Genomic DNA, 15,124 nt, shown 5'->3' with positions numbered 1-15,124 from the left:
AACATGAGAGTGGAAAGAATGACAGATTTTGAGATTTCGGCGCCTGGACTTCCAACGGTCGGCTCCAGCCATGTGGGCAGAGTTAGGTGTCCATTCGCGCAAGTCGCGATTAAGCGAGCGGCAGTCGTGTTGTTTGATTTGACAGGACTGTAGGAACGGGTGGCGTTCATAAAGGCGGCTCAGCCCAAGGAGCCACTTCGTTGATGCTAGGGTGAGGCTGAGCAAAACGCACAGCTCCAGAGGTCAAGCCACCAGTTCTGGAGCGCATGGCCTCGCTTCCAGTTCCGCTGTCTTGTCGGGCGGAAGACAGATTCACGGGTCTGGGGCTGATTTCCTCAACCGATGGTGTACTAAGAGCAAAGTCGATGGTCGATGTGGTCGATGTGGTCGACTTGCTTCTTTTCGAGTCTTCGGTGGCGGTCGATAACCGGCTGCTGGAAAAAGAGCGGGCAGTCGATTGCCTGTCGGTAGAGGTGCCCGGCCTCGTCTTGACAGCTTCGGGTAGTCCATCCCACTTGGTATTCACCCTGGGAACGCCCTCGGGCATTTTCTGATGGGACATTGACGCAACGGAAATGGAACCCTTCGCCTCAGCCCGCCTCTGCTCTTGCCTGGCAAAATGCTCTAGGGCATTGGCAGAGGGCTCTTTGACGGCCAAGAAGCCCAAAAGCGAGATGCCTCGCAACTTGGTCTTCTTGGCCTTCTTGTCAACAGCGATGCTGTCCGAGCGCCGCTGCGCAAAGGCGTCTGCGCTAGTCGGTTGATTTGTTTTCCCTGGTGTGGTGGCTGAGCTAGGCCTGGCTGGTCCGCCGACTAGACTCGACTCTAGCGAAGTTGCTGCAGAGACTTGTCGCTGCGCTGGATCCGCGCGTCTTTCGTTTCCTGGGAAAACAGGTTGCGCGTCTAACGCTGGTTTGGAAACAGGTTCGATGGTATCGGTGGAATCTTGCGGGAGGCGGTTGCGATAGGTCAGTCTGGGAATTCGCACCGCGTCCCTCGATGTTGATTTGTCGTTAGCCGCGGGAGACTCCGTCTGGCGAGCCATGGTTCTAGATGGATGCGGATTCTTGTGGATTTGCAGCGTGTGTGGACCGGATTGATGTGGGCATGAAGAGTGAGTGAGAGCGGATGACGGTGAAAAATATGGACAAGATGAGAATGCGCAGGTGGCAAGGCGCGTGGCTAGAGCGGGTGTTTGAGAAGTCGGATTGGTTGATCCTGAACGTTGTGGTAATACAGCTCAAATCACGGCCGAGGACTAAGCTCCTTGCTGGAGAGCGTATCGGCGAAATGGAGAGCGGTGATTCGTCCAGACGAAGTGGTGCGGAAGTGTAAAGAAAGTTGGGCAGACCCGAGAAGCTGGGCCGGCTTCGACGAAAGTTGATTGAAAGGAGCGGAATGGAGAAGGGAAAGACTGTAGAAAAAAGAAAAGAAAAAAAGCACCATGCGATGAGATCAGAGAGTCAGGTGGCCGGGACCATAAATAGTAGAAGAGACGGGAAGAGCGGGAGTCTGGTAGCTACGACTGGAGCATGCGAATAAGTAAAAATACATTGGGAGGGCTAAGACAAATCGAGACGCAGCACCATCCCAAAGAGAATCACGATGCTGCTGGGCTTGGGGGCACGGCCGTCATGGCGCGTGGAGGCCGTTTGCCATGTCTTGCAGCGTCAGGTCAGGTCCGGTCGAGTGCCAGGGGATCATCAGCCCTATGCAAATTCGCAGGAAGAAGAGCGTCGTAAGCGGCTGGGCCGTCTGGGGCTGAGGAGCGCCCGGGGAGGAGAAGTCCGGCTGGCGGGCTAGGGTAGGGTAAGGTAAGGTGGAGTGGAGTGGAGTGGAGTGGTGAGAGGACGGAGACTCGGCACAATACATAGCTGGACTGGACTGGACTGGACTGGTGGAGCGGGTACCTGTACCGTGGCCCGTTTGGCGCATACCAGGAAAGTTGTTTACCTCAGCACCTCATCCACCATTCCGTTCCCGCCGGCGGTCCATTCCAAATTCCACGTGCAGACACCGCACCACCCACGGCACTCCACTCCTCATCTCTGATCTCACACGGCGACATCGACCACGGGCCTCCGATCGCGATAGCCCCACCTACGGCCGACCTCCACTTTGGTTCCATTGCCTGGTTTGCTCGGGCCTTCTCTCGTGGCCCTTGCTTTCCAACTACGTCGCTCCTCTCTCTCCGCTGCGCTCGTGGCCACACTTCTCCTCCCCTCCCTCCCTCCCTCCATTCTTCTCACGATGCCGCCCGCCCTCGACTTCGCGTTGCCAGACAAGGCCAGGAATGACTCAACCGTGTCACCTCTCCAAGTTTCGCCTGCCCACCGCCTTCCCGAAACTCCAGCCGTAGCGCACGCAACCACCAACAATCATGCCCCCGACTCTCCTCCACGCCCGCCGGTATCCCCTATAACGCCAGTTGCCACAATCGCTCAGCTGGCGCCTTCTGATCAAGCCGACCGCGTCATTCCTCCTCCGGCCCTAGACTTCATGCCGCAGCCCCCGTCCAAGTCCATCGACGAGACGGAAAACACCGACGCCATCGCACTGCGCTCTGCAATCGCTCTGCTTCAGATCCAACGCGACAAGAGCAAAAAAGACATTCAGACTCTCCAAAAGATCAAGCAGGCTGCTGTCGCCGAGCCAGAGGCCTTTGTCGACGAGCTGAAGTCTGGCCGCCTGAAGCCAAAACGCGAAAGCAATGACGTCCTGGGCCCGACTCTCGGCGGACTGGAATCTCTCCTAAACAGCGACCAGGAGGATAGCGATGATGAGGCTCGCTCGCCAACTTCGGGCCCGCCGCCACCCAAATTTGGACCTGTGCCGGAAATGCAAAACATCTTTCGTTGTCCCCCGATCAACTGGGACAAGTACCATGTCGTTGGGGAATCTCTGGACAAGATCCACCTTGAGCAGCGCCAACGTCCAGGCCATGCTCCTCCCGGACAGATGCGCGCTCCAGTCCACCGCATTGCCGCCCCGTATTCGCCCTTTACGGACCGAATCACTCAGCAAAATACAAACATGTCCCAACCTAGAAGAGCGTCGAAGAAGCCTGGCTGAATCTGCAGTGTCGATAAAAACAAGAGCAAGGTTTCGGATGATACACGATTTATGAGAACATGAGTTTGCGCTTGGGATCAACGCCAAGTCACCACGAACGTCGCCCTGTCACCACCTGTGGCATAGCACTGTGGAAGCGTCGTTTCCCCCTCCACCCCAAGCCGAGGCTGCGGGAGATTGTAAGCCCAAAAGCTTGCGTCGTACAGACGACAACAGCACGAAAGGAGTCGTTGTCAGGTCCTAGTGACACGGAACAGTCCTAGGCGAAGATGACGCACGCCTTGTACGTTCAAGAATAGAAGCATCGAAAGAAGAGTTTTGATCATGACCGAATCGCCCCAGGAGTGCCATCATCGCCGTCGCTTATTGTTTTGTATCGCTCGTATAGTGCTTCGATTGGTTGGCTGGAGTGCTGTTATGACGCATCTGCTTTGTGCCAGTCTAGTCCCTGCACCCAGATCGCCTCGACCAGATTCGATGGGCGCGAATCTGCCAATACCTCGCGACGAGGGGAAGGCCTGTGGCGGCGGGCGCGATGACGGGTATGGGCCTGTGGCTAGCTCTGCCGGTGCGACACGATACCCCCCAAGTCACAGGACTTCGCTTCTCCTGACCAGCCGTCCTGCGCGCTCGTAACTATGTCCCTGTTAGGACTTGGTGCACAGGCCCTTTGACGTAGAGTCTCACGGCTCCCAGGTCGTTTGGTTGCAAGTTTTTGGTCCCGCATTGGGTTTGGGGTGGCAGGCACCTGCAGCATTGGCCTGTCCAAGATGAAGCAACCACGCCTATATAGGAGCCCCAAGACCCCAAGGCATACTAGAGCTTTTAACTGCTTCGTCTAGTCGAAGTCTTGCATTTCCCAAGTTCTCGCGTCTCCATCACTTCTATGCTGGAGACCTGTAATACCTCTGTTGATCCAACCATCCTCTCGCGCCTAGTTTTCATCCCACTGACAGACGACCACCTTCCACCGCAACCATGGTGAGATTCCACGCCATCATCTACGCTACCTTCTCCTTCATCGCATTAGTCCTCACCTTCGTGGCCATGTTCGCCGGGCGCCACGCGGGCCAAGGGGAGCAATACCACATCTTGACGCTTAACACCTCGCGCATCGGGGCCAACGCCTATCAAAACTTTGCCGACGCCAACGACGACCCGGACAATCCACTGGCGCCGCTCTTCAATAACCTGACGCAACCTTTGACGGGCGGCATCAATTCCGGGCTCAACTCTGCCATCGGCTCGCTGGCCAAAGACCTGCACATCCAAGACTTTTACTCGGCGCACATGTTCGCAGGTTGCAACGGGACATACACGCCACAACCCGTGCCCGACTCGGACGTGCCGGCTAGCAAGATTCACAAGAACGTGACGGGCTGCAGCAAGCCGTCGGCGTCGTTCGCGTTCAACCCGATCCAGCAAATCGAGGACTCGATGAAGCAGACGCAGGCGGGCGACACGCTGACGCAGATCAACTTCCCGACCAATCTGTCGGACGAGCTGGCGGCCATGAAGAGCGCCTGGCACGCGCTCGTCGCCTTCTTCATCCTGGCCGTCATCTTCAACTTCATGTCCCTCTTCGCCACGTGGACCGGCGTCGTCTTCGTCGGCCGCCGCGTCGCCTTGCTAAACGCTGCCATCGCCGGCCTCAACCTGTTTGGCGTTGGCACCGGCACCGTCATCGCGACGGCCGTCGGCGCCCTGGGCGCCAAAGTCATCAATGACGCCGGGAACGGCGTCGGGCTCGAGGGCCACGCTGGCCACAAGTTCATGGCGCTCGCGTGGACGGCGACTGTCTTTGTCGGCGTCGTGTTTGTCGGCTGGTCGGTCGACTGGTTCCTCGTGCGCCGCCGCGAGAAGCGCGAGATCAAGGAGAGTCCCTTGGTGTCTCAGGAGGAAAAGCCCGGCACCTACTCCTAGCGTCGATTGCCGTCCTGTGTCTTGAAAGTGTCGAGGGTGTTTTGAGAAAGATTCGATCTTTTCGCAATCGATTTGTTCACACTACTTGTCGGGGAACCGGCTTCCCTACATCAATCTCTGCTGTTGCAACCTTTGCACTTCTTTCTTTCAGTCTGCGGTTCTTTAACTCTTCTTCGTGGGGACGCTGCAGTTTGGCGTAGCGGTTGCCGATAAGCCGGTTGGCACGAGTGGGTAAAAGAGAGAGCGTGATGCATGTACGAAGTCAACGACATAATGGACTGTGCCGTGTTTCAGAGCGGCTATCAGCTTGGGACGGGTGCTGTTGGTGTTTGAGCTGTCTCGGCATTGGCGGTACTGCCGGTGTGTGTAGAGAGCAATCGTAAAAGAATAGGGCAAAACTCCAAGCTGAGTCTGTGATGGTGTTGCTTTTCTTTGCTGTTGTGTAATCGCAAGATGGAAGGGAAAAGAAAATCGACACTGACCATGGACCCAAGAAAAACATGGCTGGAAACTTGCTCGGCGGAAATTCGCAAGCCGGTAAAAGAGCTACACATTTCCAGAGAGATAACTTTTCCAAACAAATGAAAACAATATAGTAATGCTCAAAGCGTAAAATCTTCTGTCCAAAGCCATGCCATTGCTATGTAAAAGATGCTACCTGCCTAGTCCCAAATCAAAGATGCGCCGCCTGCCATGCTATGCCGCCGCGCCTATTCATGCCGCTGAGATATATGCCTTGCTTGCCTGATCTGCCCTGTGATGATCCCCTTGCCTATCACTGCTTGCCTGTTTAAATGGGGTATAATATACGAAACGCCTGCTGCACAATAGATTTGCGTGATGCCGTGCTCGTTTCGTGCCATACCCGCGATTATGCATTCCATACCTGCTCCAGCCAATTTGAAGCGTACCGCAATGCTCTGTTTCATCCGAATCTCTGAATAATGGTGTTGGTGGCTGGTGCCGCCTCGTGATGTATCCGCTTCTGCTCCTCCTCCTCGTTGTGTGGTATGGCCTCCACCATACAACATGTTTCTTGTTTGATTTTGTCTGGACTGGCCTGAAAAGATCTCGTGGCCTTCTCAAGCAGTCGGTGGAGTGTCTGCTTTTTCAACCCATGATTGTGTCCTCCCCCTCGCCCTCTAGGCACCGTAAACACCATGTGTCTCCTTCCTCCCCGCGTTCCACGCAGCATGCTCGACATATTTTTCTGCCTCCGCATCCATTCCCTATGCCATAAGCTTTTGCGTCTTTCTCGACAGCACTTGGTTCTGCACCGTCACCACACCTGCTGCCAACGCACTGCCGCAAACAGATGAAGCACGTCCGCGCCCCACAAGCCTCGCATGCCATGTATCCTTCCAGGTCCTTCTTAGTGTGCGGGCTGCGGTGGCAGCAATGACAAGGGTTGAGGTCTGGTGTCGAGGGTGAGCTGGTAGCCTTTGTCGTAGTCTCGTTGAGGATGGTCCTGCAGTTTTGATGGACGTTCTGTAGTGGCGGCCGCGAGCGAAGATGTTGAGCCTGGACGTGAAGGCGTGGGTGCGGGACAGCCCGTTTTCGAGGGCGCTGCTGTTGTGGCTGTTGCTGGGCAAGGTGGTTGTAGTTGTAAAGAGATGCGGTGGCGGGGGCTTCGGCGTATTTTTCGTCTAGCAGCGAGGCGAGTTTGAGGTTTTTGGTAGGGCTGGTAGGAAGTTAGAATGATGCCATCGGAAAAAGACCGTCCAATAAGCCAGATGGTGTCGAAGCACAAGGCAAGATCACGGTGTTGCGGGAGAGGGGCGAGCGGGCTAAGAGCGAAGTGGATCAGGGTCCAACTAGGCCAGGGTGAGACGTACAGAAAGTTTGCGGTATAGACATCATCGGTTGCTGTCCTCTTTCTCTTTCCGAGGGGTTCGTGCGAGTCCGTTTGCCTCGTACCTGGGCTGTAGGTTGGATCCGCCGATTCGAAGAGCTCCTCTGTTATGTACATGGTTGCGATGGAGTGCCACCTGGAACGAGGATGGCAGAGGTCCAATTGAGGAGCGAGCGAGGTTTCCAAAGCACCCTTCGAGAGTCGGAGGGTGCGGTAGGAGAGAGGAGGTTGGAGAGCGGCGGAGTGGGCGTTGTGGAGGTGTACAGCAAGGTAGGTAGGTAAGTACCGTAGGCGGCGGATGCAGGTGACCGCGGCGTGTATGCGAAACGAAGGGCCCGAGCGTCTGCTGTGAGTCTTTAGAGTCGAGACCTACTTCCACTGCCCCTCATTCACTCTTCACTTTGGCAATGGCCCTCAACTTCTTTGGCATTTGAGAAGAACACGACGCCTTCAGCAACTATGTGGTTGACGTGCTGATTGTTTACTTCCTTGCCCGAGTTCCATGCCTTTGCATCATCCGTTTTCCCCTTTGGGGCGCCTCCGCGGATCTCGATCATCCCACTCAACCATGGCAAGGCGTTGTCCCAAGCAAAAAGAATGGTGGGGCGTGGTCGAGTTTCATTTAACCAATGCCACTCGCTATCTATCAGGAGGAAACTACGCCAAAGTCGATTGCATGGGCAACAACAAGGAGCTTTCCAACCCGTCGACTTAGTCAAAGAAGACGGCCTCTGGCTTATGCACGCAGATCTTCCCTGTCGACTTGCTGCGCAACACGATTCTTGGGTCACCCTTACTGCCTTTGACCTGCTTACCCTCCACCTCTTTTTCTTCGTCCACAATTTCCACCACTTCACCCTCGACATAGCCTGGCAAAGCCTTCCAGTGGACATTCTGGCCCTCCTTTGGTAAGCGGTCCTTGGAGCCTTGTTCTGCTGGTGGTTCAGCTTTGTCGTGCTTGGATCCAACTGTGTCGCCGTTCTTAGCGCCTTTCACATCCTGGGAACCCTTCGAGGAGCCATTCTGCTCGCCTGTCCTTGCGTCGGTTTTCGACTTTTTATTGGGCGACGACTCGGACTTGCGAGGTCGGCCACGCTTTTGACCCCTTGTTTTCTTCTTCTCTCCATCAGATGGAGACTCTTCTCCGTTGTCAGAGGCAGACCCGTTTTCTTGTTCGGCATCATCGGCACGTTCTTCCTCAGACGCGCTATTTTTCTCCTCGTCCTTTTCTTCAGCCTCGTCACTCGCTTTCTTCCTGCTCTTCTTAGCTTTGTCCGTGTTGCCAACGTACTGCTTCCCCTGCTTCCCTCCCTCCACCTTTGCCTTTTCTGTCTCTTCCTTCTCCCCTTCGCTCATGTCCTCCCAAGCCTTTTTGGGCAAGTATCTTTTCTCGGTACCATCTGACTGCTTCGCGTGACCACTGCCCTCTTTGGTCTGCCATTCTTCGTCTGTCCACTTGGACAAGTTCTTTTGCGACTTGACTTGGTCATCTTTCGAAGTGGTGTAGTCGCCACCGCGCTTCTTGTACTCGGAAGCCATCATTTGTGCCTGTGGCGCGTGAGCTCTACTCACTCAATTCTGCCGAAAAAGGGGTGGGGAATACAAACCTTGCGGGCAGACCACTGACCTGGGGCCCCGCCTTTGTCGCCTTCCTTGATCTCCTCCTTGACCTGCTCCCTCAACTCGGGGTCTGTGTACTTGTCCTGCGACGGCATTTTGCAAGCCAGGTTGCTACTAAATTCCCGAAAGAGCAACGGTACGGCGAGTCGACTCGAGCGTGCGAAGATAGGACAGACAGTTCTCAAAGGCAAACGGGAGATCCGCACAAGCATATAAGAAAGCTACCATAGGCTGCAAGGATTCAGGAGGACGCAGCAGATCGGCTTGGATTGGAAATTAACCTTTGACCACTACCAATCTCACAACACGTTTATGAAGCGCATCGTCCACAACAAACGTAATCAGCTACACTAGCAGCCATCTCAGAATCACGCCGCCTGGCCCGCAGTGTGAGACAGTCATGCCGTCATAGACGAGCCTACCGATCCCACAACCTCACCACGCCTTACCTCGCTCGCCTCTTCGCGATCTGCCTGCCTCTAGGCGTCTGCGCTGTTCTTCGCGCTAGCAGCGGTACCCTCGACGAACGACGGGACGTACCTGCCTTAGACTCGGGCCCGTGACGCAACTCGCTCGCTCCGATATGGTGCCTAAAGACCTATGTGATTGTGCTTGCCGAGGATCTAGGCACCATGTTTGCTTCCGAGCCATCTGACTTACATCCGATCGATGCCAGCATTCGCGTCTGACCGGAGAACCACCGTTTCCCGCTCAACTACATACATGGCAAAATACTTTGTCATTCTTAGCCAATGACCTCATTCCTCCAAACCCTCCTGGATTGCTCTGCGGGCCGACCGTTTGCGGGAGCCGGCCCGATGGCCCTTGCGGCAGACGACGAGCCGAAACGCGGGGCGGGGGCTAGGCTGATTTGGGGTTAGTGCAACTGATTGGGGTTCAGTGATGTGGCCTGTTTGCGGGGGAAGTGGAGTTTGGAATGATCGTTGATGGGGTTTGGCGGAGGGACTGATCCGTTTTTCTTGAGAGGTTCGAGAGGATGAGGGATTGCTCTGTACTGTGATGAGAAAAATACGGAGTACGTGGCAGTCTCCCGATACTCTCATTCTTCAACTAGGGTTGAAAATCGAGTGCTGACGATAGAGCTTTGCGCCCCGTGCGGTTCTTCCTCCACAAGATCTTATTACAGTGTTTACACGAAAGTCGAATGGGCCATAGATAAACGTGCCCACCACAATAACCAATTCTCCTCAAGGCTGCTAGCCAGACTTTTGCGGCGCTGCTGCCCCCGCCTTGACCCAAGCCCACTCGGGGCCGTCACGGTCGAGCACCTCGTCGACACCCTTCTTGATTCCCTCGCCCAACTGGACGACGGGGCGATAACCCAGTCTACGCTTGGCCTTGTCAATGTTGTAGTACCTCCTGACGGTGCTATAGAAGACCTGCTCGCGGCTCAAGCTGGGCTTCTTGCCAAAGACCCAGAATATCGACTCGAGCAGCGAGCCGATGGGCAGCATGACGTCCTTGGGCAGCACCCAGACCTTGTCCATGGGTAGCGGCGGGCCGGCCTGGCGCCAGACGGCGCGGGCAAAGTCCCAGAAGGGAACGGGTTGGTCGTTTGTCACGAAGAAGGGCTCGCCGTCGACGCGTTCCGAGTCGAGCGGCACCGTCGGGTGCAGCGCCGACGTCTGGAGCAGCGCCGCGGCGGCGAGCAGGTGCGCGTGCGCCACGTTGCCGGCGTACGTAAAGTCGAAGAGGTTGGTGTTGTCGCCGAGCTGGAACTTGTGTTGCTTGCGGAAGTAGGCGCCGAGCATTTGGGGCAGCATTTGTACGTCGCCTTCGCCGAAGATGCCAGCTGGTCGGATGCTGCATGTGAGGAAGCGAGGGTAGAGTTCTGTGCGATTGGCTTTGAGTACGGATTGCTCGCCCCAGACCTGCAGATGATTGGGTCAGTCAGAATAGGCAAGGGTTGGAGAGCAAGAGGCGCACCTTGGTGGACGTGTAGTAGCTCGGCTGGTCGTCGCCAGCAATCACTGGGTACGACTCGTCGGCATTGACGAGCTCAGTCGTACTGTCGAAGATGACGCTTGCGCTGCTCGTGTAGACAAACGCCTTGACGCCGCTCTCCTGCGAAGCGCGCAGCAAGTTCCTGGTTCCGTCTACGTTGACCTTGTACATGACCTCGTGCGGAATGCCATGCGCAACGGGGCTGGCCGTGTGGATAACGACATCAGGCCTCAGCTTCTCAAAGAGCGACTTGGTTGACTCTTCGCTGGTGATGTCGGCATCGTGGTACGAGACTTTGGACGACGGGTTGCGGTTCTTGGACGTGCGCAGGTCGAGGACGGAGACGCGGCTCTCGGGGAACCGTTCGACGAGCAGGTCTACGATGTGACGACCGAGGAAGCCGCAGCCTCCGACGACAGCGACGTGTCCGAGCGTTTTGGGCGCGGTCGACATGTTGAATCTGGGGGTTTTGTAGATGAAATGGCTGGAGGAGCAGGCATGGCGTCAGGCGGATGCAGCGCTAGGTACTCGAGCTTGGACCCTAGACAGCATCACCGCTCTTGGGCGCATAAAAGCAACGCTTGCCAGCAAACGATCGGGCAGTTCATGGTCTGGTTTGGTTGGACCTGGCATTCCCGGTTTCCCCAAAGAGCAGCCCGGGCAGATGTGCGGCAAGAGCTGGTTGGAACTACAGAGCCTCCTGTGCATTGCGTAGGTGTCACGACTTGGAAAATTGTGATGGGCGCTGGGAATACACGGAGGCTGGTCAAGTCAGAGGTCGCGACTTTTCCCGACGGCACACTGGGCGCATCCGGCGGTTTGTCGCGAGGCCGTCAGGTCCCACGTTGCAACACCTGGAGGCAGACAAATTCCGGTCAGTCGACCGCTCGAACCACCAGCTCCTGAGCGCTTAGGCTCGTTTGGTTTCGGAAGAGCCCTCGAGACTGGGCCCAGGCTGTGCTATGTAGCCTGTGCAGCTGTCTTGCTGACGGTGGGGTGATCCGGTTTCCCCTTCTTGCCACCCCAGCCCTGCGAGTCATGGCCCAGTTTTGCTTGGCTGGTATTGGCGTCATGGATGAGTTTTTTCTTCATGTGCATCCTGGTGTTCACGTTTGATATAAAGCTAGGCGTTTCTGTGTGGCAGTAAAGCCTTCTTTCTGGACATCATCCAAAGACTCAAACTACATCGAGACAACTATCTCACTACCAACTCTGCATCTGACCAACCCCCACGCCCTGGTCATCTGGCTACTTCGACCCAAATTCCCTGCCTACCTATATCAATCTACCTACTTGGAGATTGCCACCCCCAGAAACACACTCAACCACTACCTCAAACACCTCAAACAAAAAACAACAACAAACCACCTCCACAATGCCAGCACCAGTCAGCGGCATCATCTGCACCTGCTTCGACCCAACCTACGACGAGCTGGGCTGCGCCAAATGCATCGAACGCGCCCTCAGCGCCATCGAGCACCCCAACGACGACCAGTCGCTGCCCTCAACGCCCGCAGCCACCGATCTCGAGCCCGCGAGCAACAAGGCGAACATCACCACCACTGCCACCAAGCCCGCCATCATCAAGGGCGTCTTTTGCACTTGCTTGAACAGCGAGTACGACGAGATTGGCTGCGATGCCTGCGCCGAACGCGCTTTCAGGGCCATGGGTCGCTAGACGACGCTCCCACGCTTGAATCATCCGGAATGCTGGATGTGAAGGGGCCCTTTCCCTTTTTCTTGTTGATGTGAAAAACGGATGGACGACGGCAGGCGCTTCCGGTTTTTTCCTTGGACTACCTACGATGACATGGGCGGCGTTTCTGTCTTTCTGTTCTTTTTCGCGGATATCAAACACCTCTCTTCCTCTTTTCAGACGCATGCCGGGCAGTTTCAGGCTTCGGATCAGCATTTGAGTGTCCCTGGAAGGGCAGTAATATTATTATTTCATGCATCAGCATCTACTATCTTCTCAAACGACACTTGCGGCGTCGCCCGCTCTACCTTCTGATTTTCATCCTGGTCTTTCTGCATCAACTCTCCAATCTGCCCATGTCACAGTCTACCAATCCCTTCTCTTGTGTGGCTATTGTATACACAATATACCCTACTCTCGTCCTCTGCTGTACTGCACTGTGGCTTTCTCTTCTCCACTCCATGAGCAGCTCGGAAAATCCATGTGCACCTGTCGACGCGCCCTTCCCCGTGTATTTGCCAGCATTCGATTCGCAAGATGCCAAGACCCGACAGTGGTAAGAGGGGCAGGTAGTAGAACTAGAGCAGGCGCGCATAGAGCCACAATCACCCGCATACGAGGGAGGTGAGGTGCGGAGAGATGTGGGGTGACAAGTGCAGAAGTGCGGAGATGTGGGGGTGTGAGTATTATTCTTGCTTTTGGCAAGCGGGAAAATACCAAAGAGAAAAAAATGAGGCTGAAGGTCTACTTGGAGCTGCTTGCATCCGAGACCTAGCGCTGGTCTGAGCAAGGCATCCAGCTAGCTCCGCAGAGTGATATCCGTCTATTAGTGCTCGAAACAGCACTCATTCGTCCTCTCCCAAAGAAGCAAGGTGCTAGATAGTGCCGCCGGTACCTGTCAAGGTATGCACTGTTGCAAATCCCGTCTACTCCTCCAAGGTCTCCATGGACCGTAGAACGCCAATGATGCCACTGAAATGAAAAAAGGAGGACCTCAGCCTGCCAGCGCCATCCCCAGTGCTACGACGCAAATGCTCTATCCCTCGACGTACTCAACCATGACGGTTCCATTCTTCAAACCAGCTTGCTCGATGCTTTGGTCGAGGAGATCAATCAGGTTCTTTCCCATAAAACTGAGCTCGAACTCGGCGCCCTCCTTGCCCTCGAATCCCTTGAGAGGCGAAGCCTTGAGCCATTCATAGATTCGGCGCACTGGATCGGTAACGGCAAAGCGGCGAATGTCGCGACCATTCGAGTGGCGGAACTGAATGCGAGTGGTCGTCTTGGGGTCGTTGTCCGGTTCCGTGTGAGGGTTGTCGGATGAAATTTGAGCAAAGACGGAATCAGAGTGGGAGGCGGTTGCGGATTCCTGCATTTCGACATCTTCCGCCCTGCCCTTGCCTTTGCCCTCCAGGGCCTTGGTGAGGTCGTCGGGATCCTCAGCTCTTGGACCCTCTCCTTCGTTTGCCAGGCTGTTTTGAAGAGCCATTTCCAACATTTCTTCCTCCGTCATGCGGTGAACATCCCTGCTCTTCTTCTCCGGCTTGCGCTGAGCGACAGGGTTGCGAGCTTTGGCATCGAGACTGTAGCGATCCAGAAATTCGTGCAGCAGCATCAAGAACTCCATCGGTTTAGGCACAGGCGGACCGGAGGCGCAGACCTTGACTTGTTCGCCGGTCCTGGGATCCACAATGGCGATGTGTGGATAAGCAGCTTGGTTGTCCCGCTCATGGAAGTAGTAGTTGATGTAGTTCTGACCACTAGCATCGTCCTTGTTGTACTGGAGGAAGATGAAGTTTTCCTTGACAGTGTCTTTGATTTGGTCATTCTTCCAGATATCGCGGTTCAGGACCTGGCAATCGAAAATCGCCGGGTCTTGGACATTGACGAGCAGCCACTTCTGGTCGGCCTTGCCTTCGTCGCGGGCCTCGTCCCACCCCAGCGGCGACATTATTTCGAACGGTGGACGATAGAGCTCGGCGAGAAGATTGGACTTCGAAGAAGCCTCGGATGCACCGCCGGTCGAAGAAGCAAGGTTCCGGCGGCGGGCAGAGGGATCGCCTTCGCCCTCATCCCAGACGGACGCCGTGTTGCGCTGGTTGAAAATGCCCGGCCGAGCTAAATTTTGTCAGATCCAAGTTGCCCTTCGTTCAGAGGTATCAAACTCACTTGGTGCGCCTCTTCTCCTAGCCATCTGTGACATGATGGCAGCATGCATGCCATCCTCATCATCGTAGCCTGCGCCGGGACCCACCAATGTCTCGGTTGTGCGTGCCATCGGGGCGCGTACACCACCAATGGGGTCATTGGCACCGTCGCCGTACATTTCTTCCTGGAGCCTGCGGGCCATGGCCTCATCATCATCTACATTGTGACCGGGCGGGCCACTGCCTTGACGGGATTCGGTGGCAATGGCTTCATCTTCGTCAAGATCATCGTCATCCGAGTCGATGCGGATGGGCTCATGCGCTTGGCCGCTATCGGACGTTGCTGGCTGAGTGGCGGACCCACCAACGTCCAAGTTGGGGCTGTCAAAGAAGAGTTGGATGGCTTGCTCGAGGTTGCCATCGGTGAGTTGGAGATACTGGGTCGCTCGCTGAGGATCGGCGCCAGTGATGCTTGTAAAGTTGGCAATGTTGTCGTCCATGGCGGTGGTGGGATACGAGAGAGTGCCTGGCAACAGGCTTACACAGCAAGCGCTGAGAGGTCGATGTCGATGTCGTGATCCACAGATGAGCTCTGCAACGGCGCGAAGAAGGCCAAGGTGCAGATGCGCCGGGGCGTGGAGAGCGAATGGCCGAGACTTGATAGGTGCAAAGTGGTTGTGGCGGGTTGCGACGAGGCGGGGGGCGCCCAAAGTCTGTAGAGAGAATGAGAGTGAGTGCAGAGAAATAGATGAGTGTCGCCGCGACAGTGGGTGTTGAGCTTAGAGAGGATGGGTGAAGGGCGCGGCAAAAGGCAGCTGGCCGGGGAGTTGGAGCACCTGCACTGGGCAG

General features: G+C 55.9%; 8 protein-coding genes across 8 annotated transcripts; 3 read left to right on the top strand and 5 right to left on the bottom strand.

Annotated features, from left to right (window-relative positions):
• Nucleotides 1-7: 7 nt before the first annotated feature.
• On the bottom strand, nt 8-1,338 carry J3D65DRAFT_214923 (uncharacterized protein). The gene has a single exon (XM_066794527.1). The coding sequence runs from the start codon at nt 1,043-1,045 to the stop codon at nt 167-169; it is 879 nt and encodes a 292-aa protein (XP_066658716.1). The 5' UTR covers nt 1,046-1,338; the 3' UTR covers nt 8-166.
• Nucleotides 1,339-1,996: 658 nt separating this feature from the next.
• J3D65DRAFT_214940 (uncharacterized protein) lies at nt 1,997-3,234 on the top strand. The gene has a single exon (XM_066794528.1). The coding sequence runs from the start codon at nt 2,251-2,253 to the stop codon at nt 3,070-3,072; it is 822 nt and encodes a 273-aa protein (XP_066658715.1). The 5' UTR covers nt 1,997-2,250; the 3' UTR covers nt 3,073-3,234.
• A 645-nt stretch (nt 3,235-3,879) lies between these two features.
• On the top strand, nt 3,880-5,146 carry J3D65DRAFT_214919 (actin cortical patch SUR7/pH-response regulator pali). The gene has a single exon (XM_066794526.1). It carries the CDS (start codon nt 4,051-4,053, stop codon nt 4,993-4,995), a length of 945 nt encoding a protein of 314 aa, XP_066658714.1. The 5' UTR covers nt 3,880-4,050; the 3' UTR covers nt 4,996-5,146.
• Nucleotides 5,147-5,989: 843 nt separating this feature from the next.
• Nucleotides 5,990-7,222, bottom strand: J3D65DRAFT_214916 (uncharacterized protein). Its single transcript, XM_066794525.1, has 2 exons — nt 6,831-7,222; nt 5,990-6,676 (listed from the first exon to the last, which is right to left on the bottom strand). The coding sequence occupies exons 1-2, from the start codon at nt 6,962-6,964 to the stop codon at nt 6,106-6,108; spliced, it is 705 nt and encodes a 234-aa protein (XP_066658713.1). The 5' UTR covers nt 6,965-7,222; the 3' UTR covers nt 5,990-6,105.
• An 8-nt stretch (nt 7,223-7,230) lies between these two features.
• J3D65DRAFT_613732 (uncharacterized protein) lies at nt 7,231-8,773 on the bottom strand. The gene has a single exon (XM_066799143.1). It carries the CDS (start codon nt 8,387-8,389, stop codon nt 7,559-7,561), a length of 831 nt encoding a protein of 276 aa, XP_066658712.1. The 5' UTR covers nt 8,390-8,773; the 3' UTR covers nt 7,231-7,558.
• Nucleotides 8,774-9,684: 911 nt separating this feature from the next.
• Nucleotides 9,685-10,885, bottom strand: J3D65DRAFT_548460 (3-beta hydroxysteroid dehydrogenase/isomerase family-domain-containing protein; the record flags this gene model as incomplete). The annotated part of the gene is made up of 2 exons (XM_066796911.1): nt 9,685-10,359; nt 10,415-10,885. 2 exons carry the CDS (start codon nt 10,883-10,885, stop codon nt 9,685-9,687), a joined length of 1,146 nt encoding a protein of 381 aa, XP_066658711.1.
• A 497-nt stretch (nt 10,886-11,382) lies between these two features.
• Nucleotides 11,383-12,926, top strand: J3D65DRAFT_215032 (uncharacterized protein). The gene is made up of 2 exons (XM_066794529.1): nt 11,383-12,168; nt 12,253-12,926. Exons 1-2 carry the CDS (start codon nt 11,879-11,881, stop codon nt 12,686-12,688), a joined length of 726 nt encoding a protein of 241 aa, XP_066658710.1. The 5' UTR covers nt 11,383-11,878; the 3' UTR covers nt 12,689-12,926.
• A 238-nt stretch (nt 12,927-13,164) lies between these two features.
• Nucleotides 13,165-14,775, bottom strand: J3D65DRAFT_548218 (uncharacterized protein; the record flags this gene model as incomplete). The annotated part of the gene is made up of 2 exons (XM_066796896.1): nt 13,165-14,246; nt 14,298-14,775. 2 exons carry the CDS (start codon nt 14,773-14,775, stop codon nt 13,165-13,167), a joined length of 1,560 nt encoding a protein of 519 aa, XP_066658709.1.
• Nucleotides 14,776-15,124: the final 349 nt, after the last annotated feature.

This window comes from Phyllosticta citribraziliensis (assembly GCF_038025025.1).
Source record: "Phyllosticta citribraziliensis strain CPC 17464 chromosome Unknown J3D65scaffold_2, whole genome shotgun sequence".
Classification (NCBI taxonomy): Eukaryota; Fungi; Ascomycota; class Dothideomycetes; order Botryosphaeriales; family Phyllostictaceae; genus Phyllosticta; species Phyllosticta citribraziliensis.
This window is presented reverse-complemented; position numbering and strand designations above follow the sequence as displayed.